The 24,446-nt window shown below is 38.4% G+C and overlaps 1 protein-coding gene across 2 annotated transcripts in view; it reads left to right on the plus strand.

Annotated features, from left to right (window-relative positions):
- The window catches only part of TTC27 (tetratricopeptide repeat domain 27), a 182,905-nt gene that overhangs the window by 117,134 nt on the left and 41,325 nt on the right, over positions 1–24,446 (plus strand). For both annotated transcript variants that reach the window (XM_068564218.1, XM_068564219.1), the window contains one exon: positions 9,320–9,547. In XM_068564218.1, coding sequence (XP_068420319.1) covers positions 9,320–9,547 — 228 coding nt within the window. The remainder of the gene's footprint in view (positions 1–9,319; positions 9,548–24,446) is intronic.

The following is a 24,446-nucleotide window of genomic DNA, read 5'->3' on the forward strand; positions in this document are numbered from 1 at the left end:
GGAGGGAAGAGAAAATAGAACATTTTGGAGAGAGTGAGGAAGGCTGAGGGTGTGACTAATTGAAGAGAGCAAATATATTGCCTGCAGGCATTGCCCTTGGGGAAGATAAGTCTGTCGGCAAGATGAAGAGGTGTAAGTGCTCAAGGAGAAAGAATTGACTTATCTAAAGAAACGTGGGATAGGAATTTGAGGAAAAAAGAGGCCAATTTAGACTAAGCAGAGTCACTGCTCTAGTGTTTCTTACCTTCTTCTGGAAGCTGCCCCACTCTGGCCCTCCAGACCCATCCTCCAGTGGATAAAATACCCAGAACTGATATTATTTATTATTGATATATAGGCATTTATAACTATAAATTTTCCTCTAAGCACTGCTTTCACTGCATCCCATAAGTTTTGGCATATTATATATTTGTTTCCATTTATCTCAAAGTGTTTTCAATTTCCCTGTGATTTCTTTTTTGACTTACTGTTTATTTAACAGTGTGTTGTTTAATTTCCACATATTTGTGAATTTCTCAAATTTCTTTGTTACTGATTTCTAATTTCGTCCCATTGTCGTTGGAGAATATACTTTGTGTGACTTCTACACTTTCAGATTTATTGAGACATTTTATGACCTAACATCTAGTATATCTTCTGGAGAATGTTCTGTGTGCACTTGAGAAGAATGTGTATTCCACTGTTGTTGGACAGAGTGTCCTTTAAGTGTCTGTTTGGTCTAGTTGGTTTATAGCATTGTTCAAGTCTTCTATTTCTGTCTTCTGTATAGTTGTTCTATTCATTATTGAAAGTTGGATATTGAAGTCTCCAAATATTATTGTTGAATTTGTGTTTCTCCCTTCAAATCTGTCAGTTTTTGCTTCATGTAATTTGGGGCTCTGTTGTTAGGTGAGTATATACTCGTAACTATTCTATCTTCTTGATGAAGTGAATATTTATCATTAAAATATGCCTTTCTTTGTTCTAGTAACAATTTTTGTCTTAAGGTGTATTTTGTCTTATATTAGTATAGCCACTCCAGCTTTCTTTTGGTTACTGTTTCCATGATGTGTCATCTTCCTTTTTATTTTTTAAAAATTTTCAATCTGTTTGTATGCCTGAATCTAAAGTGTGTCCCTTGTAGACAGCATTTAGTTGAATCATAATTTTAAAATCCTTTCTGCCAATCTTGCCTTTGATTGGAGTATTTAATCCCTTTACATTTAATTTAATTACTGATAGTGTAGGATGTATGTTGGTCATTTTGTTGTTTTCTATATGTTGTATGTCTTTTTTATTTCCCCATTACTGCCTTCTTTTTGGCTAAATGGATGTTTTCTATTTCTAGTATACCATATTAATTCCGTTGTCATTTCTTTTACTTTTTTTTCTTTTTGAGTTACTTTCTTAGTCCTTGTACTAGGCATTATTTAAAATAGCAGATTTTAAGTGTCTTTTAAGTCCATCATATGGACATCCTCAGGGATGGTTTCTACTTTTTTTTCCCATGTAAGGGCCATACTTTCTTGTTTCTTTGTGTAGTCTCAGATTGGTTAGCTTAATGGTCAGCTAATGATTGGGCAGAAAATTCCTTAAATGCCTAAATTAAGAAGTCTCCCAGTCTTTGCTGGTGGGCTCTGGGTGTGTGTGTGTTGGGGTGTGCTTTCAACACTCAGCCAGGCAGTTGACAGCTCTGCCTTAGCATTCACTAACTGCTTGTGCAAAGCATCAGGGTCAGCCTGAGGTGAGAGCATAGGGCCTCCTCAGGTCTTTCCTGAACATGTGCACAGCCCTACACATGCATGGACTTCTAGATTCCCACCAATATGGTGGAGTTTTTCAAAGCCCTTATGTATATCTCATTCCCTTATTTTCCTTTAAGTGTTTTGTATAGCCTATTGTTTGCCCCAGCTGTTACTACCTCAGGCAGCTGCAGAATTAATCAATTGTCTCCAATTGTTTTTGACAAAGGGTCGTCACTGGACAAGTTCAGAGTTAGGTTAAATAAAGACAGCTTTGCAAGTGGGCTCTTCCAGGGAAGCACCAGACAATTTTCTGGGAATGAAAGTTCAGAGGAGCTCCAAACCCATTTTGTTCCCTCTGGTGGCTGCTTGGCTGATAATTTTCCCATGATAATATGCTGTTGGTTTTCAAGGCTAGTGCAGAACTGGAGAAGAGGGAATAGGAATGGTACATGTTAAAATGACACAAAGCTTGCTGTTCTTACCAAGAGTTTTATCATTTTCTTGAATAAACACTCCCTGGGTTATTTCAAATCTTTGATTAATTTCCAGAGTTCTGAAAAAGTAACACTTTTTCCAGTTTTCTTTGTTGCTTTTGTGGTGCAGGGAAATTTTAGAGGTCCTTATACCACCATTTTTGCTGATGTGAAAATAGGAAAAGTATTGAACCTGAAATCAAGGTCCTGTTTTTCAACTTAGTATTTTTTGGTTTTGGGCTTACCAGTTGATCAAGGAATCTAAACTTGTATTTCTTTGTCTTAAAAATGGGCATATTAATATCTACCTCTCAGAATTATTACAGAGATTAAGTGAGATAATGCATTTAATAATGCGCTGAATAAAAACTAGTCTGTAAATACTGTCAGATGGAAGGACACGTAAGGCATTTAAAAGGAAAAATGAAAAAAAAGATTTTATCATTCAGGTTTTGTTTATGAAAGCAGAGCCACTTTGAGTATTTTGGGGAATAGAGGTTCGCTAAAAGAATTAGATATTACACAAATGTGGGAAGGAAAATGAAGAAGTGAAAGAGGGAGTAAGAGGATCAGGGAAAGAATCATTTAACGATACACTTGAAGCACTGGCACAAGTGCATCAGTCAGAACTTACAGGGGAATCTGGGAAGCCACGTACTTCCAGCCATTGAAATGGGAGGATGAAGAAGGAACTTGTGGAGAGGTCTGTGGAAAGCTGTTGGATCTCTGTAGCTACAAGCTCTGTGGGTCCAAAGTGAAGTGTCTTATGGTGGGCCCGGGGTTACTGTTGGTTGGCAGGGCCAGCAAGTGGAAAGACAAGATGGCCCATAGAGCATGGTCAAGCTGGGATCTGCAGGACATCTCTGCCTCTTGTTTGATGTCATATTTAGCCATGACAACCTTCCAAGAGTAAAGGATGTTTGTTGCTTTACTTCTGCCTTTCAAATCCTTAGCAAGTTTCCCTTCTGACCAACTCTAACATGAAATCAGAAGGGAAAGGGATTTTAGGAAACGTAGTTCCCAGCTTAAGCAAGTACATAGCATGATCTGGTACATATGACTATGCAGTGGTTTAGTCCTTTTACTTGGGAGTTTACTTATTTGGAAAGTGACAAACTACTAATAGGCCCAGAGTATTGTATTTTTTAATACAATTAATTAATTAATTACTCTTTTTTTTGGCCAGTTTTTTGGATCTTAGTTTCCCGACCAGGGATCAAACCCACTGGACTGCCAGGGAATTCCCAGACACAGAGTATTTTATAGATTGTGTTATATATGTAAAGAAGAATTTCTGATTTGGGGGAAACGTACAGTTTCTTCAAAAGAGGTTTAGATATTGAAGCATTCTTAGGGCATATAAGAACAAAAATAACTAGAAATAATAACAAAAATAACACATAAACATTTATTTTACATATCTTGCTTTATTTAATAGATGAGTTCCTTCTAAGGAACGTATAAAATGAATTTTTATAAACTGAAAATTTTCCTAATAACAAGTTACAGTGACAAGAGTATGTAATTCCCAATTGGTTTTTGGTTGACATTGGCATATAATTTTTTATTTTAGTTTCTTGACTTTTATTAGCATGATGTCATCAAGACTGGTAAGGTCTAATGGGATGGTGAGACAATCAGGGTCCTTGCAGACTGAATTATACCATAAGTCTATGTAATTCTGAGTAAAGACAGGGAAAGTCTACTTCTCTCTGTGCTAGTTAAAGCCCACTGCATTTGATGTTGCCTGGTTATTGGGTAGAGAAAAATGTATTTGCTGTATCAGTACCTGCTTAGCATATGTCAGGGGCTGTGATTATTTGCTACAGTAAAGAGATCATGTCTGGAACAGTAGCTATAATTAGAGCACCATTACATTAAGTTTATAATAATCTATGACGTTTTCCAGGACCCATCTGTGTTCTCAATTTAAGTGGGTAGGTTAAACGGCCCATGCACACACATACAAACACACACACTTTGCAGTGTCTCTCAAGTTTTTGATAGCGGCACACATGTCTGTGGTTTACATAGATATGCGGTGTTGCTTTGGATTTTCTCTTTTAATGGGGAGAAGCAGCTTCAGAGGCTTTCGCTTGGCCCTTTATTCCGAAGTAGCACTCACTGTGGACTCTGCTTGTTGCTGGATGTATGTAATTCACCTCTGTATTCAACTAGGGAAGTAACCACTGGGTGGGTTCGGGACTTAGTCCATCCCGTGGTAGGCTTAGTATCTCCCATAAACCCACTAACTCAACATGGTGATATTCTGGGTCCCCGGGGATTAGCAGTAACTAAGAGCTAATCAACCCTGAAAAGAGGAGGTATTTCTTTTTCCCCAGGATACAGTTACCTGGTAAATGGTTATAATTACTTATTTAGGGAAGAAGAATTGTGATATATACTTGTTATGTTATCACAGGGTCCTTTCTCACCAGTATTGGGTTGCTTGCTTATTTGTTTGCTTATAAGAGGCTCTGAGTCTGTGAAGTGACTCAGGGATAGGAATTGGGTGAGAGACAGCGTTTCAGCCTGGTGATTCAGGTCAGACATCTGGTCTCCAAATCTAGATTTTTTTTTTTTTAAGTCTTACGTAGATCGAGTTGTACTTAGTTGGCTGTTTATCTAATTTGGTTAAAAATCTTTATGATCAGTTGGCCATCACCTATGATCCATGCTAGTCACACCATTGTACTTATCACTCTGGCTGTGCCTGTTACAAAGAACTATGTTCATCTTGCTTCCAGGGGTTAAGTGCTATCAGCAAGTCTCTACTACCTTGGCTTCTGATCATCCCCATTGAAATCAGGAAGCTCATTTAACAGAAGGACCTCTCGGCTTTACCCCCAGCTTACATAGGATATCTACTATAGCACTTTTCAAAATGCTGGTACTCCCAGGTACAATGTATTTCTCAAAGTCAAGGTGAAAGGAGTATCCCCTTGGCCTTAATGGGGGACACAGGTAGGGTGGGTGACAGGTTGCAAATGATAAATTAACAACAGCCTTTTCTTCTAAGTTGTTGGATTCTTTCTTCCATATTACACCAAGGAATTTTTGGCATCTCAGCCTTAGTTTTGGCCATGTTTGAGTCTAGGTTTTAGTCAAGTAGTTGAGCAAATAGTTTGGAACCATCCCCAGCTGCTTGAGTTAGAACCGTGAATCAAAATTTTCTGATGAGTATCTACATTAAGCTGATTTAAAATTATGATCCTCTTTGTCTATGGTCTAGCTCCCTTAGAATCTTTTTCCACATGGTCCCAAGGTTTTCTCTCTAGAAAGTAAGAAAATCTTGCAGTTCTTTTTGTGTATAAACCCATTTACATGTCTGGAGGCAATGAGGGGTGGGAGGGGTTAGGTAATAGGAGAGAATTGGCATTCTCTTGCAAGGTAACTCCTTGAGGTGTAGTTGTTACACTGTCCTTAAGCAAGGTAGCACTAGTCTTATCAGATAGGGGAGGGTCGCCTCTGCTGGCTTAGGAAACTGCATAGAATCTGGGGGTTTTCTGTTATCTGAATCATCCCAAATGTCCCCATTTAAATTCTTGGGTCTTGCTCTTTTATAATCAGTGCCCTCTTCTGGCCATGATGAAGTAACTGGCACTAGAGTAACCCTCTCGCTTTAAACAACTGTTGCAGTTATTACTGGTATATAACAAACCACATCAAAACATAGTGGCTTAAAACAATAGCAGTCGTTTATTTATCTCTAGTTTCTGTGGAACAGAAATTTAGGAACGCCACTTGTGACATGAGAAAGGTGAGGTGATACAATATTAACTCTAAATGAACTTAGATAAATTGAAGATGCACATGAGTAGCCCTAGAGCAATCATGAAAATTTAATAAAATGATGTGTAGCTAAGAGGCAATAGAGGAAATAAAATGAATGAATAAAGCATATTTGATTAACCCAATCAAATGCCCTAACTTTCACATAGAACTAGTGAAACTGAATTTATCCTATATTGTAATTCAGCAATCCTGCAAGAGCAATGCCTGCATCTGATTTTTGGCTGTACCAGCTTGGCAGCTACAAGGAAAACAAATTCTTTTAGGAAATTATAGAAATTCCCTGGTTCTCTGGCCTTGAGGATTTAAAACACTGAGTGTCGTTTTCTTTTTTTGAGCTGTCCAGTGAATTTAGGAGCAGCTGACCTACCTCACAGTCTTGCGCTCTCTCACAATGCCCTGTCACTCAAACTGCAGAAGCCTTGCATTAGATCGGTGCTTCATTCTAAGTTACCGCAGGTGATAATTTAAGTAATCCTTTCATCACTGGAGGTCATGGACTACTGACCTTAAACCCTGTCCTGATCACTGGATCCTCATTGTCTTCAACTCCAACCAGATCAGATAACCAATCACAAAGTTTCACTTTTTTTTTTTTTAACATCTTTATTGGAGTATAATTGCTTTACAATGGTGTGTTAGTTTCTGCTTTATAACAAGGTGAATCAGTTATACATATACATATGTCCCCATATCTCTTCCCTCTTGCGTCTCCCTCCCTCCCACCCTCCCTATCCCACCCCTCTAGGTGGTCACAAAGCACTGAGCTGATCTCCCTGTGCTATGCGGCTGCTTCCCACTAGCAATCTATTTTACGTTTGGTAGTGTATATATGTCCATGCCACTCTCTCACTTTGTCTCAGCTTACCCTTCCCCCTCCCTCCCCGTGTCCTCAGGTCCATTGTCTAGTAGGTCTGCATCTTCATTCCTGTCCTGCCCCTAGGTTCTTCATGACCTTTTTATTTTTTTTTTTTTAGATTCCATATATATGTGTTAGCGTACGGTATTTGTTTTTCTCTTTCTGACTTACTTCACTCTGTATGACAGACTCTGGGTCCATCCACCTCACTACAAATAACTCAATTTCATTTCTTTTTATGGCTGAGTAATATTCCACTGTATATATGTGCCACATCTTCTTTATCCATTCATCTCCTGATGGACACTTAGGTTGCTTCCACGTCCTGGCTATTGTAAATAGAGCTGCAGTGAACATTTCGGTACATGACTCTTTTTGAATTATGGTTTTCTCAGGGTATATGCCCAGTAGTGGGATTGCTCGGTCGTATGGTATCAATATCAAAAACACAAACAACCCAATCCAAAAATGGGCAGAAGACCTAAATAGACATTTCTCCAAAGAAGATATACAGATTGCCAATAAACACAGGAAAGAATGCTCAACTTCATTAATCATTAGAGAAATGCAAATCAAAACTACAATGAGATACCATCTCACACCGCTCAGAATGGCCATCATCAAAAAATCTAGAAACAATAAATGCTGGAGAGGGTGTGGAGAAAAGGGAACCCTCTTGCACTGTTGGTGGGAATGTAAATTGATACAGCCACTATGGAGAACAGTATGGAGGTTCCTTAAAAAATGAAAGTTTCACGTTTTGCAGGAGTGTATTGACAGCAGTCACTTCTGTACCCAGTTACTGTAATGGTCATTGTTTAATTGCAGACCACGGAATCCACTCTAACAGTTTAAAGCAGAAGTGGGAGAGTGTGGGTATCAAGTTTCAATGCCATGCTGTCAAGAGAAATGCCTCAACTACACTGTAAGGTCATTTCAGCAAAAATCCTGCTGTGGCTACAATCTGTTATACACAATTTGGTTGAATACATACACATATATACGTAAAAATAAATATATTGAAATGTACCTACTGAAAAATCAATATATCGAATACAGAATTATAGTTAGATAAATTAATAACTGCTGTATTATCTGTGAATAAAGGAATTACATGGATTATATTTGAAAACTTCATGTTTATTTTGGCCGTTTAGGACTTGGAATTGTTTTCTCTTAGAATCTGTTTTATAAATTCTGGTTTCGTTTTCAGACTAGCCTAAAAGACCTACATAACCCATATTGTATCAGAAATGCAAAAGAGGCGGCATCCAAATACACTTTTAGAAGCACAGCCGTCTTTTAAAAGATTTCACAAAAATTAGACTGCTTAAGACTTAAATTATAGATATGTTGAACCTAAAGAAAATAAGATATACAGACTTTAAGATTGCCAGCCACGCAAGTTAGGGGGTCTAAACTACCATTTTAGCTACCAAAGGACAGCTTCCTGGATGTCTACATCCACTTTGGCCAAGGCTGTCTTGGCATATTTGGTGACCCCACTGCTGTTTATGTGGAAGTATTTGTGTGTGAGGATGGAAAGTAGAGCTGCTACCATGCTTCTTGCCCTCTGTTGAAATTAATCAGAAATGGGGGTGGAGGTGGGTAACGGACATGGTTGGGGGAAGTGGGGTAGTATATGTCACAGGTACAGAGTTAGCTTGGGTGACAAGGTGAATCCGATTTGTGGACACATGAGAATAATACCCAAGCCGTGTACTGAGGATGGTCTTTGATTTCTATAGTGAATGGACTGTCTGGAAGCAGATAGATCTCATGTTGGCAAGGGGTTTTTTGTTTTATTTTTTTGTTTTTTGGCCACGCTGCATGGCATACAGGATCCTAGTTCCCCAACTGGGGATCGAACCGTGCCCTCTGCAGTGGAAGCACGGAGTCCTAACTACTGGACCACCAGGGAATTCCGGCAGGTTTTATCTGTGAGGTGTGATGTAGTTCGGTTAAGAGGTAGGTGTTTAGCAGTGCCTATTAAATTGTACCCTCTCCCTTCTTTTATAAATTTTTCAGCGATCCCAGGCTCCTGAAGCATACCATTTTTAAAAAGGGAAAACGTACTTTTCATTGCTATTGGGTGGAGGTGAATTGAAGGCTCTGCTCTAACAAACGGTCACAGCGGTGACAACTGGAACAGGGAGCAGGGAAAAGGGGAGCTAAATGAATCCCCCCCAATATCAGGAAGTCAGCCTCTCCTCGATGCCTTTCCTTGAGGATTCCAGAGGCCAGCAAAGCGTGTTCACCTCTTACTTCTTGTTCCTCTGTTACTTGTACTATATTTATCTTCTACTGTTCCTCTCTTTTTCAGCCTGTGTCCTAGATGCATGAAATAAGCAGGTCATCTCAAACTTTGAAAATAAAATTTTGGATCACGTGACATAAAAGATTGTATATATGCTACAAAATAGGCATTTGTCACTATTCAGCAATTTAGTTATTTCTGTTGTTATTTCTAGGCGGAAGAAATCCTCAGGCAAGAGCTGGAGAAAAAAGAAACACCAGGTCTATACTGCTTGCTTGGAGATGTCCTTCGAGAGCACTCTTACTACGACCAGGCCTGGGAGTTGTCTCAGCACCGCAGTGCTCGCGCCCAGCGCTCCAAAGGCCTCCTCCATCTGCGAAGCAAAGAGTTTAAAGAATGCGTGGAGTGCTTCGAACGCTCGGTGAAGATTAATCCCATGCAGGTTGGACACTTCATAAAGCCTCATCTGCTCTTGCCTTTCTTTGATTTTGACTTACTGAATGAATACCCATTTTCTTTCATAAAGACTGGGGAGCTCATCTGTGAGCTAAGAACCTAGCCTTTAGAATACCTCTTGCTTGTCACTAAGAGTGGACAGGTTGCTTTTCTCTTACTCGCTTTCTTTTGTGCTTCTGTTATTCACTTTTCTGTTTCATTTTGTTATTTCTCTCTGTTAACTGTCCTTAACACAAATACAGCTATTAAAGTTAGGCTCCATTTTGAGTAGATACACTAGGAAGGAAGTGAATGAGAGTCAAAATTACAGGCAGTGAAGGACTCTGCAAGTAATTGTTGATGTCAATAATGAAAGAAAAACCTTTATATAAAAAGGGTAACATATAGAATGGGTAGTTGATCATTTTAGGAAAAAAATGTCTGTATTTACATGCACAGAAGCATTTTTAAATGTTTAAAAAATTTTTTAAGATTTGAAAAAATAATGCAAAAGGAACCTGGATCTTTAAAATTAAGTAAGTGCAAGATGAATCCACAGGAGAGGACCTAATTTTGAGGGGAAAGAGATCAACCTATTTTGTACTTAATGATACTCAGTTAGTTAAATGGTTTTATTCCTAGAAATGGTTATTTTTTTAACCAAACTGTCTTTAAGACTGCTTTCCCAATCACCAAAGTCACACATACCCGTCAACCATGCTCCTGACAAACATACACACTGACTTGGTATAATTTTAGTTATAATACTTACTAATTTAATATCAGCCACTAATATTTACTGAGTACTTACTATGAGCCAGGTACCTCTTTGGGCACTTTGCCAGTATTTGAACCCAGACAGTCTCACTCCAGAGCCAGCAGTCTGTTCTTTTTTTAATTGTGATAAAAAGCCTGTAACATAAGATTTACCATGTTAACCATTTCTAAGTGTACAGTTCAGTAGTGTGAAGTACGTTCACTTTGTTGTGTAGCCATTGCCACCACCCATCCCTACAACTCTTTTCATCCTGCAGAACTGAAACTCTGCACCTAGTAAACAGTAGCTCCTGGTTCTCCCCCCACGACTCTACTCCCTAAAAACCACTCTACTTTCTGTCTCTATGAATTTGGCTACTCTATGTACCTCATATGAGTGGGATCATACAGGAATTGTCCTTTTGTGACTGGCGTATTTCACTTAGCGTAACAGCCTCAAGGTTCATCCGTGTTGTATCATGTGTCAGAATTTTCTTTCTTTTAAGACTGAATGATATTTCACTGTATGTACGTACCAGTTATTTTATCCATTCATCTGTCGATGGACACTGGGTTGCTCCTACCTCTTCTCTGTTGTAAGTAGTGCTGCAATGAATGAGGGTGTGCAGAAATGGTCACTTTTGAACTGGGTAGACTTGGGACATATCTTTTATACTGAAAAAAAATCAGAACACTTTTTTTTTTTTTTTATGACAGGTTGAGCTAATTGCTTACTTTCCTCACTCTGGGTAGTGAATACAATGAGAATCTTTCTCATCTGTGGGCTGGTGAGAAGCCTGGAGAAGAGAGTAGGACAGGTGGGAGTACAGAAAAGCAGTAGAAGCTGACAGTTGCATTTCGCAGCAAGAATGCTTAACATAGAGTTGGTCTTTGTTGACAGCTTGCTCTATCTCAGAGTTCTCAACTGGGGACGATTTTGTCTCCGGGTCCTTTGGCAATGGTGGGAAGGTGAAGGGGTGCACTACTGACATCTAGTGGGTAGAGACCAAGGATGCTGCCAAACATCCCATAATGCTCAGCACAGCCCTCCACAATAAAGAATTATCCCAGCTAAAATGTTAGTAGTGCCAAGGTTGAGAAACCCTGCACTAACTTGATTATCACTGGACACTGTTTTTTTGGTAGAAAATAGAACTCTGTATTGTGTTACTAAAATTTTAGTTTTATGGAAAACTGTATCATATCCTTGCTTATCTGTTTAAAGTATACCCAACCACAGCTGCCATAAGGAGTGGGGAAAATAAATTCCCTCCCTTAGTCTCCATTGTCTAAGTTAAATCACGCACATGAATTGTTGTCTCAAGCACACAGTCTCTTCTTAACGTCCAGCCTTAACATCGTCCTCCTGCCTCACTGGCTACTCCTTCTCAGTCTTCTTTGCTGGTTCCTAGGGCTTAGTCGTTGGGCTGTATATCTCTGTCTACACTCACTCCCTTGATTTAATCTAGTCCCATAGCTTAAATACCATCTGCATGCTGACAACTCCCAAAAGTTTATTTTCAGTCCTGTCTTCTCCCCTTAACTGTAGACTTCTGTATCTCACTGCTTTCTCAGTCTCCCCATTCGTTACTCTGACTTAACATTTCTAATATCCGAAATACTGTTCTCCCCCTCCTAAAAGCTTTTGCCCCCAAGATCATCCCCATGCCTATAAGTGGCAGCCTGTTTGGTCTTGGAGTTATCCTTGATTTCTGTTTCCCTCATATCCCACATCTAATCTATCAGCAAATCCTAGGAGATCTGCCTTTGAAATATATCCAGAATTGGACAACTGCTTGCTACCTGCCACCATTCTGGTCAAATACCCATCACCTCTCACCTAGTTAATATATTACCTCCTTACTGGTCTTCCTGCCTCTGTCTTGTTACAATCTGCCTATACTCAATGAACATCCAAGTTGATCCTTTCAAATGCAAGTCATATGTGTCATTCCTCTGCTCCATCACCTGTGATAATAGCCAGGTCTCTGACTGGCTCTCAAGGCTTTTCCAAGCCTAGCCCCTGTTGCCTCTTTACCTTCCTCCTCCCATTCTCCCCCTCACTCACCCCACATTAGCCTCTTTGTTCTTCCCTGAACATTCTGGGCACATTTCTGCCTCTGGGTTTCATCACTTGTTGTTCCTCTGCCTGGAATGTTCTTCTTCTGGATAGATATCTGCATACGTTGCTCCATTACCTCATTCACTTCTGGGATCAAATGTCACTTTCTCAGAGAGGCCTTCCATAATCATTCTATTTAAAATCACACCCCCACTTTCCACCCTTCCCTTACATTCCTTATTTTCCTTCCCTACTTTATTTTTCTCCATAGTACTTAGCACCTTCTAATATTATATATAGCTTACTTAAAAAAAAAAATCTTTTTTTCCTCCACTACAATGTAAGTTCTATGAAGGTAGAAATTTTTATCTGTATGGTTCATTTACATTTTCCTAGTGCTTGTAACAGTGCCTAGCACATATTGGGTCTTTAATAAATAATTGTTGAATGAGTGAACAAATAATATCTTCAACCAGTTATTCAGTCAAATACATATTAATTGTCTGCTGTACACATGGCACTGAACCAGAGGAGGAAGCAGTAGCAGCAGATTGCCAGATGGCCGGGTTTGTACCCTCTGCTACAATCTAGTGAAATGGACATAGACAAAGCTAGCCAACAGCATGAGGCCTCAAAGAAAAACCCAGAGAGTAATTTATAAGACACTAGTTTTATAGAGGCCAAAGAGACTATTTCTGCCTTTCGTAGACAATGAAGAGAGGATGGTGAATTGGGCTTTGAAGGACACATAATACTTGAATAGGCCAATGGAAAGGCAGTGGTGAGGGCATTCCAGGCAGGTGAACAGTATGAGCCCAGCCCTGGAAACACAAAGGGAAGGGGGGGTGCATGTGTGTGTGTGTACAGAGTGTTAGTGAATAGGCTAGTTTTTTAGAGTGAAAGGGAATAGGGCAGTCCCAGTGGGAAAGCTACACTGGAGCCAGATTATGGAAGGTCTTGAAGGTGAGGCCTTTGGTTTTTTTATCTGGCAGGTAGGGAGCTATTAAAGGGTTGATTTGTGTTTGGCTTTGTTGAATTGAAGGAATGTGGTGTGCATGGAGGTGATTTAAGAATATTGTTTTGGCAACTCTGTGGCCGTGGGAGACACTAGATGTAGACAGGCTTAGGAACTGTAGCAGTGGTCTAGCAGGACAGTTGTCTGTGGGGGAGGGGCAATAGGAAAGAAGGGGTGGAGTAAGGGAATTCACAAAGGGGGACTTGACAGGGCCCAATGGTCTCATCATATGATTTCAAATTAATTACTTAGCAAGACAAAGAAATGACAGTTGCTACAAGCAGCGTCACAGAGCAAACAGATATTATGTGAGGATATTTTGCAGTTTGTCATATGGATCGAATTCAGGCAGGCTGTAAGCCATGCCAAAATATGCAGGCGTATGATGCTACTGTTGTACAGAACTACTACAAGATGCAAACTTGAACGCTGTAGACTTACTATAACTCTTGATGCAAGTTTGAATTGTCTCTGAAGAAGGAGAGCTCCTACATGCTATTGTCTCCTCTAAGTCCTGGAATGAAAGGAAAATAGAAAAATAGAATTTAAAAAATTCTAGCCCTGCTTTTCTGACATATCCAAACAATTAGGTTTAATAACAAAACTCAGGCAAATGAGAGAGATATTTGAATGGCTTTTGTGCATTGTAATGGCTTCCTGAAATCAAATTGTTATAAAAATAGGAATGTTTGGTTTTATATCAGGGATGGTCTACAAAACCAAATGCATTTGTCTATGGTGCATTTGTTAGAGAACCAGAAGACGTGTGTACCGTTTGCATTTGTGTTGAGATTGCTAGCTACCATTCATCTACCCGTACCTGTTTCATTTTCCCAAGTAACTTTTGAAACTACTAAAATTCAAAATCAACCGTAGACTTCTGGGGATTGTGGGCTGTTAGAAGCTGAAGTGGGTGGTAATAGGAACATACATATCGATAATTACCTTAAATGTAAAAGGATTAAATGCTCCAACCAAAAGACATAGACTGGCTGAGTGGATACAACAACAAGACCCGTATATATGCTGTCTACAAGAGACCCACTTCAGACCTAGGGACACATACAGACTGAAAGTGAGGGGATGGAAAAAGATATTCCATGCAAATGGAAATCAAAAGAAAGCTGGAGTAGCAATTCTCATATCAGACAAAATAGACTTTAAAACAAAGACTATTACAAGACACAAAGAAGGACACTACGTAATGATCAAGGGATCAATCCAAGAAGAAGATATAACAATTGTAAATATTGATGCACCCAACATAGGAGCACCTCAGTACATAAGCAAATGCTAACAGCCATAAAAGGGGAAATCAACAGTAACACAGTTATAGGAGGGGACTTTAACACCCCATTTTCACCAATGGACAGATCATCCAAAAGAAAATAAATAAGGAAACACAAGCTTTAAGTGATACATTAAACAAGATGGACTTCATTGATATTTATAGGACATTCCATCCAAAAACAACAGAATACACTTTCTTCTCAAGTGCTCATAGAACATTCTCCAGGATAGATCATATCTTGGGTCACAAATCAAGCCTTGGTAAATTTAAGAAAATTGAAATCGTATCAAGAATCTTTTCCGACGACAGTGCTATGAGACTAGATATCAATTACAGGAAAAAATCTGTAAAACACACAAACACGTGGAGGCTAAACAATACACTACTAAATAACCAAGAGATCACCGAAGAAATCAAAGAGGAAATCAAAAAACACCTAGAAACAAATGACAATGAAAACATAACGACCCAAAACCTATGGGATGCAGCAAAAGCAGTTCTAAGAGGGAAGTTTATAGCAATGCAAGCCTACCTCAAGAAACAAGAAACATCTCAAATAAACAACCTAAGCTTACATCTAAAGCAATTAGAGAAAGAAGAACAAAAAAACCCCAAAGTTAGCAGAAGGAAAGAAATCATAAAGATCAGATCAGAAATAAATGAAAAAGAAATGAAGGAAACAATAGCAAAGATCAATAAAAGTAAAAGTTGGTTGGTTCTTTGAGAAGATAAACAAAATAGATAAACCATTAGCCAGAATCATCATGAAGAAAAGGGAAAAGACACAAGTGAACAGAATTAGAAATGAAAACAGAGAAGTAACAACTGACACTGCAGAAATTCAAAGGATCATGAGAGATTACTACAAGCAACTCTATGCCAATAAAATGGACAACCTGGAAGAAATGGACAAATTCTTAGAAAAGCACAACCTTCCGAGACTGAACCAGGAAGAAATAAAAACACAAACAGACCAATCACAAGCACTGAAATTGAGACTGTGATTAAAAATCTTCCAACAAACAAAAGCCCAGGACCAGATGGCTTCACAGGCGAATTCTATCAAACATGTAGAGAAGAGCTAACACCTATCCTTCTCAAACTCTTCCAAAACATAGCAGAGGGAGGAACACTCCCAAAATCATTCTATGAGGCCACCATCACCCTGATACCAAAACCAGACAAAGATGTCACAAAGAAAGAAAACCGCAGGCCAATATCACTGATGAATATAGATGCAAAAATCCTCAACAAAACACTAGCAAACAGAATCCAACAGCACATTAAAAGGATCATACACCATGATCAAGTGGGGTTTATCCCAGGAATGCAAGGATTCTTCAATATACGCAAATCAATCAATGTGATACACCATATTAACAAACTGAAGAATAAAAACCATATGATCATCTCAATAGATGCAGAAAATGCTTTCGACAAAATTCAACACCCATTTATGATAAAAAAAACCTTCCAGAAAGTAGGCATAGAGGGAACTTACCTTAACATAATAAAGGCCATATATGACAAACCCACAGCCAACATCGTTCTCAATGGTGAAAAACTGAAACCATTTCTACTAAGATCAGGAACAAGACAAGGTTGCCCAGTCTCACCACTATTATTCAACATAGTGTTGGAAGTTTTAGCCACAGCAATCAGAGAAGAAGAAGAAAGAAAAGGCATCCAAATCGGAAAAGAAGAAGTAAAGCTGTCACTGTTTGCCGATGACATGATACTACACATAGAGAATCCTAAGGATGCTACCAGAAAACTACTAGCGCTAATCAATGAATTTGGTAAAGTAGCAGGATACAAAATTAATGCACAGAAGTCTCTTGCATTCCTATACATTAATGATGAAAAATCTGAAAGAGAAATTAAGGAAACACTCCCATGTACCATTGCAACAAAAATAATAAAATACCAAGGAATAAACCTGCTTAAGGAGACAAAAGACCTGTATGCAGAAAACTATGACACTGATGAAAGAAATAAAGATGATACAAATAGATGGAGAGATATACCATGTTCTTGGATTGGAAGAATCAACATTGTGAAAATGAGTATACTACCCAAAGCAATCTACAGATTCAGCGCAATCCCTATCAAACTACCACTGGCTGTTTTCACAGAACTAGAACAAAAAATTTCACAATTTATATGGAAACACAAAAGACCCCGAATAGCCAAAGCAACCTTGAGAAAGAGAAACGGAGCTGGAGGAATCAGGCTCCCTGACTTCAGACTATACTACAAAGCTACAGTAATCAAGACAGTATGGTACTGGCACAAAAACAGAAGTATAGATCAATGGAACAGGATAGAAAGCCCAGAGTTAAACCCACGCACATATGGTCAACTTGTTTTTGATAAAGGAGGCAAGAATATACAATGGAGAAAAGACAGCCTCCTCAATAAGTGGTGCTGGGAAATCTGGACAGCTACGTGTAAAAGAATGAAATTAGAATACTCCCTAACACCATACACAAAAAGAAACTCAAAATGGATGAAAGACCTAAATGTAAGGCCAGACACTATCAAACTCTTAGAGGAAAACACAGGCAGAACACTCTATAACATAAATCACAGCAAGATCCTTTATGACCCAGCTCCTAGAGAAATGGAAATAAAAACACAAATAAACAAATGGGACCTAATGAAACTTAAAAGCTTTTGCACAGCAAAGGAAACCATAAACAAGATGAAAAGACAACCCTCAGAATGGGAGAAAATATTTGCAAATGAAGCAACTCACAAAGGATTAATCTCCAAAATTTACAAGCACCTCATGCAGGTCAATATCAAAAAAACAAACAACCCAATCCAAAAATGGGCAGAAGACCTAAATAGACATTTCTCCAAAGAAGATATACAGATTGCCAACAAACACAGGAAAGAATGCTCAACTTCATTAATCATTAGAGAAATGCAAATCAAAACTACAATGAGATATCATCTCACACTGGTCAGAATGGCCATCATCAAAAAATCTAGAAACAATAAATGCTGGAGAGGGTGTGGAGAAAAGGGAACCCTCTTGCACTGTTGGTGGGAATGTAAATTGATACAGCCACTGTGGAGAACAGTATGGAGTTTCCTTAAAAAACTAAAAATAGAACTACCATACAACCCAGCAGTCCCACTGCTGGGCATATACCCTGAGAAAACCGTGATTCAAAAAGAGTCATGTACCACAATGTTCACTGCAGCTCTATTTACAATAGCCAGGACATGGAAGCGACCTAAGTGTCCATCAACAGATGAATGGATAAAGAAGATGTGGCATTTATATACAATGGAATATTCCTCAACCATAAAAAGAAATGAATTTGAGTTATTTGAAGTGAGGTGGATGGACCTAGAGTCTGTCATACAGAGTGAAGTAAGTCAGAAAGAGAAAAACAAATACCATATGCTAACACATACATATGGAATCTAAAAAAAAAAAAAAAAAAGGTCACGAAGGACCTAGGGGCAGGACAGGAATAAAGACGCAGACCTACTAGAGAATGGACTTGCGGACACGGGGAGGGAGGGAGAAGGGTAAGCTGGGACAGAGTGTGAGAGTGGCATGGATATGTATACACTACCAAATGTAAAACGGATAGCTAGTGGGAAGCAGCTGCATTGCACAGGGATATCAGCTCAGTGCTTTGTGACCACCTAGAGGGGTGGGATAGGGAGGGTGGGAGGGAGGGAAACGCAAGAGGGAGGGGATATGGGGATATATGTGTACGTATAGCTGATTCACTTTGTTATAAAGCAGAAGCTGACACACCATTGTAAAGCAATGATACTCCAATAAAGAGGTTAAAAAAAAAAGCTGAAGTTGGAGAAGTGGTCACCAAACCTCCCAAGCAGGATTTTGTAGACTCAGGACCAGAACTAAAACATAAATCCTTAGGTCTACTCTTAGGTAGTTATTCTCATTGTCCCCTACTTTTATGCAAATAATAAAAACAAAGAAATTGCTCAGATATCAAGCTAGTATGTGTAGCCCTGAGAAAGGAACATGTCACTTCCTATCATTTTTTACCCCTCCCTCAGCGCAGATACTTTATTCCTTTTATTTTGTCAATTTTCCCCCTTACCCCCCTTAAAAATTTAAAATTTTCCTTGACTTTCCTCCTCAATTAACTGGTCATCTTTGTAAGGTTATATGATACTAATGGCAGTATATATATGCAAAGATACATGTATAGGCAGAAGGGCTATAGGAGTTGAGAGGTGGTGAGAGGTCGCTGTGGACTGATGGAGCCAGAGATGGGACAGAAGTTAGCTTAGATGTTCACTGATTGATGCAAAGTGAGTAGATGTGCAGGAGGGGAACTGGCTTCACAGGTAGGAGGAAAGCATGAAGAAAGGTGAAGATTTGAGAGTTTACTAAGTGGCTGTCCTAGTTTGTGCCTAATATCCTGATAACACATCCAGTTTATTGTATGTCCCAGATTTTTACTTTTTTCTTTTTTTAATTTTTTGGCCACACTACACGGCATGTGGGATCTTATTTCCCTGACCAGGGATTGAACCCGCGCCCCCTGCATTAGAAGCTCAGAGTCTTAACCACTGGACCACCAGGGAAGTCCCCAGATTTTTACTTTTTAAATGAAGTGCTATTATTAATAGTTACATTAAAAGAAGTTAGAATGGGGTTTCATAGACATTCATTTTGTACTTCTGTCTTTGGCCATAGCCTCATCTAGTGTTGTGTTTAATGCATGAGGTGGATGGAGCTCCCACTTTACGATGTGCTATAAAATCTGAAAGGTGGCCAGTAGGAGCCTGTGTCTTTTTCCCCCAGCGCTTTCCAGATGCAACTTAACTAACATTGCCCTTTAGAGGACAGTGTGTAGGATGCTTGCTGATACCATTAACTGTGTTTGCTCTGAGTGGCTGAGGACAGCCAACTCCTTCAGGTTTTGGGTGGTGGTAGGAGAAATGTTTGAGCCAATGTCTCTATAAGCCCCTTGGTATATATCAGACAGTTGTGCCAAGCTGCAGTCTGTGAGATGCATGATGTTGCCTGGTTACCAGTTGGCAGAATTAGTGGGAAATATGGGGAATTGTTGGCTAGATAGATGTTTGGGGAGTAGAGGCAGAGCAGTCCTGCCAGAAATAAAAGCACATGGAGAATAGGCTGAATTCCCTTGCTGCAGGGGTTTGGTCACTTACTGTATGGTCTAAATGTACCACTATTTCTATATTATATTGCTTGGTAACTTTTTATATAGTTTATAGTAAACCCTTTTGGCAGCAATCATCTCCAAAGAGCAGACAAATTTTTAAAATGTGTTTTTAGGGAATAATTAAGAACTTAATTTTCACTTGTCAAGACAGTAAATAAATGTATTAATATAACTTGTCCAAGATTTAGTTGATATGATTAAATTCCACCTCAGGGGCCGTAATCATATCATTAATCACATGAAAACCAGAAGACCCAAGTCTTCTGAAGAAACGTTAGTGTTTATGTCAAAAGTTAGTTGTTGTTGTTTTTTTAATAGGAAGCATGTCCAAAGATGATGATTTAATATGCAGCTGTAGGAGGTGTATTTTCATGTCATTTTGTGAGACTGGACTTTTATCTAGAGCAAATGAAAATGCACAAAATTAGTTTAGAAAATTAGTTGATACCAGATTTTTTCGTGTGTGTGTGAAAAGTGAGATCATAGCTGTTAATGTGCTATCTCTTAGCAGAAGTAGTTCATTAACAGTTGAATCTGCCAGTTTTATATTAGTGACATCACATGCTTGAAATAGAAAACTCATTAATTTAGTTCTTATAATGGTTTTAATTTTTTTCACCTAATTATTGGATTCAAAATAAAATTTTTGGAAATTCACTCTATCAAAGTTGAAACATCTGACATTATTCTGAATGCTATTGTTAAACATCAAAGATAAAAGTATTTCTTTTAGTGGTGATAATAAGGATACAAATTTTCGTGGAGCATGACAACATGGTAAAAGTAATTCTCTTTTTGAATTAAGAAAACCAGTGGAGCAGAAATGTACTGGGAATGGGTTGTAGTGGTGGACATAATATGGTCCAAACAAGCTTCTACCAATGGAAATAAAAACTAGCGGTCGTCATTTACACATACTTTAATATACACTGTTTGGGTAATTGAATTACAAAATTCTTGTGATGTCTGATGTGATGTCTGATGTTGAATTAAAATAAAATTAGTGTGGCAGTATATACTTTCTCTTGTTGCTGCCCATCACCTAATGTACTATAAAAATGTTTGAGTTTTTTGAAGAATTTTTTTATAAATCAATTTAAGTGTCCTATAATTATAGGAACTTTTTTTTTTTTTAAGGAGTCTTGCGTTTTGGCTGCATTGTGTTCAAAATCAATTGGAAATCTTTTATGTATTCAATTAACGGAGTTCAAAAAAATTTCAGCTTTTACAACTCTTACCAAATTGTAATTATTGAAAGCAAACTTTCAAACAGGAAGACATTGAAATTTATCTTGAAGAGGAACAATGAGAGTTTAAATTGTGTACAGGATTTAATTTAATAATGTATAATTGTACTTTTGAATATCCCTACTGTGTTAGTCTGCTAAGGGCTGACTAATACTACAGACTGGGTGGTTTAAACCACTGTGGAAATTAATTTTTTCACAATTCTGGAAGCTAGAAGTCCAAGATCAAGTTGCCTTCAGGGTTGGTTTCTGGTGAGGTCTCTTCCTTGCTTTTAGACGGCTACCTTTTCACTGTCTCCTCATATGGCCTTTCCTCTGTGCATGTGTAGAGACAGCTCCAGTGTCTTTTCTTCTTCTTCAAAGGATACCAGTCCTGTTGGATTAGGGCCTCACCATTATGACCTCATTTAACCTTAATTATCTCCTTAAAGGCCCTATCTCCAAATACAGTCACACTGGGGGTTGAGCTTCAACATATGAATTTTGAGAGGGATACAGTTCAGTCTGTAACATCTACCTAGGAGGAATCTTTTCTTTGTAACCTTTTGTTATGAAATTTTCAATTATACAAAATATATACTAGCAGAGACCAGAATAAAGAGTCCCCTCCCATGTGCCTATGAACCAGCTTCAACAATTACTAACTCATGACTGGTCCTGTTTCATCTATATTTCCCCACTCCATCCCATATTATTTTGAAACAAACCCAATATATCATTTCATTTTTAAATGTTTTAGTATGTATCTCTAAAAAAATAAGGACTTAAAAAAATAACCAAGTACCATTGTACTTAAGATATCAATAATAATTTGCCAAAAACTTTTGACTGAGCTTTTGATTTTAACTGAATAAATTTATATTCTATTCTAGAATAGAATGTAATTGAGAAGGCCTATAATTTATAAATTTGTAAGTTTGATGAAACTTACAAAGAATCATAAATTTGATGAATTATTTGGTGAATCTTGTCCTGTTAAAAATATTTGTTGAAGAAAGGTACTCTAAATGGAGTCCAAAAGACAGGACCCAAGAAAAATATTTATAAGCTTCAGTATTAACAAATCTAGAATTCAGAATATCCTCTGTTTAGCAGCAGTTGCTCTGAGCTTCCTAGTTATCTCAGTACATTAAAAAAAATTTTTCCCGGCTTTATTGACATATAATTGACATACTGTGTAAGGTATACAACATGATAAGATTTGATACATGTATATATTGTGAAATGATTACCACAGTAGCATTAGTTAACACCTCTATCACCTCACCTCTGTCACCTTTGTGTGTGTGTGATGATAACATTTAAGATCCACTCTTTTAGCAATTTTCAAGTGTATAATGCAGTATTGTTAACCATAGTCACCATGCTGTATGTTAGATCCCCAGAACTTACTTATCTTATAACTGGAAGTTTGTATGCTTTGACCAACATCTCCCCACTTTCCCCCGCCCCCAACTCCTGGCAACCACCATTCTACTATTTCTATGAGTTTGGCGTTTTTAGATTCCACATACAAGTGAGAGCATATGGTATTTGTCTTTCCTGTCTAACTTATTTCACTTAGCATAATGCCCTCAAAGTTCATCCATGTTGTTGCCAAAGGCAAGATTTCCTTCTTTTTCGTGGCTGAATAATATTTCACCCTGTGTGTGCACACACTCACACAATTTCTTTATACATTCATCGACTGACAGACAGTTTGTTTACATGTCTCAGCTATTGTGAATAATGCTGCAGGGAACATGAGGGTGCAGATATCTCTTCGAGGAGTGATTTCATTTCCTTCAGCTATATACTCAGCAGTGAGATTGCTGGATCATATGGTGGTTCTACTTTTATTTATTTATTTATTTATTTATTTATTTTTGACTGTGTTGGGTCTTCGTTTCTGTGCGAGGGCTTTCTCCAGTTGCAGCGAGCGGAGGCCACTCTTCATCGCGGTGCGCGGGCCTCTCACTGTCGCGGCCTCTCTTGTTGCGGAGCACAGGCTCCAGACGCGCAGGCTCAGTAGTTGTGGCTCATGGGCTTAGCTGCTCCGCGGCATGTGGGATCTTCGCAGACCAAGGCTCGAACCCGTGTTCCCTGCACTGGCAGGCAGATTCTTAACCACTGTGCCACCAGGGAAGCCCGGTGGTTCTATTTTTAATTTTTCCTCAGTACGTTTAGAAAGAATATTTTCTCAGCTAAAATCATTATGACCTACAGAGAAGAGTCAGTCAAAAGTTTTAACAATTCCAAATGTATTAACAATAAAGAACAATTTTGAAGTAGACAGCAGGCAATTTTATGAAAAAATTAAAAGTACTAAGATACTGAAAAAATTATCAGAAAATATCAATGACATGGTATTAGAATTAGATATGACTAAGGAACTGATTAGAGGATATGAATATCTGCTAAGAAAAATTGATTTTAATTCTGTAATATATTAGAGAAATATGCAAATGTCACAAATATATAGCTTACTTAATGTTCCTTTTGTTATTTTTAAATTTCAGATAATCAGAATTTACAATTTTTTAATATATTTTATTTTTCAATAAATAATTTTACTTTTGAAAATGGTTTTCGAATAGAACCATCTTTAGGTCCCCTGTTATATCAGTAGTAAAACCAATTTGACAATCAACAGTTTGTTGGTCAATAAATAAGGTCTTTTTAAGGTCCTGTAATTTTAATGGTTTTTTAATGCCTTGTTTCATTTTTAAAAATGTTGCAGCTTGAACAGTACATTATGTGGTTGCCTCACTAAGCATTATTGAGATCCTGCTGTGAACCAGACACGGATGTGGGAATGAACTGGGCTGTGTCAGCCTATCAGCAGAGAGCAGAGAGTTTCCACTGGGAAATGATATGGACAGAACTAGTTTGTGAAGGGCCTTAAGTGCCTTTCTTCAGGATTAGTAACCCTACAGATATGGAAGTCTGTTGTGGTTTTGAATAAAAGAGTGATATGACAAAAGTGATATTCTAGGAAGTTTAAATAAGGGATGAATGTCATGGATGAGTGATCAGTGGCTTTAGCAGTGAGGATGGAAAGATAGAACAGGTTGAAGCTCCTTATAAAGGAAAATTTTCTGGGCCTTATTCACTGGATTGGCAGCATTGAGGGAGAGTTCGGGATCTGAGAACATGCTGGTTTTCTCAATTGTTTGGTTAAAAAGGAAATGTCCCTATTGATAGATACTTTCCCTTCCTCCTGAATTCTCTGTGTCTTCGGTAGGGGAAGATGATGTGTTTTGAGTGTTGAATGTGAAGAGATGTTGCTGTGTAGAGAGGGCTCACAGTCCAAGCCTGAAGCCTAGGAGTGAGGCCAAGAAGTGAGCTTGCAGGCTGGGGCTTTTCT

The sequence above is a fragment of the Eschrichtius robustus genome, chromosome 15 (assembly GCF_028021215.1).
Source record: "Eschrichtius robustus isolate mEscRob2 chromosome 15, mEscRob2.pri, whole genome shotgun sequence".
Classification (NCBI taxonomy): domain Eukaryota; kingdom Metazoa; phylum Chordata; class Mammalia; order Artiodactyla; family Eschrichtiidae; genus Eschrichtius; species Eschrichtius robustus.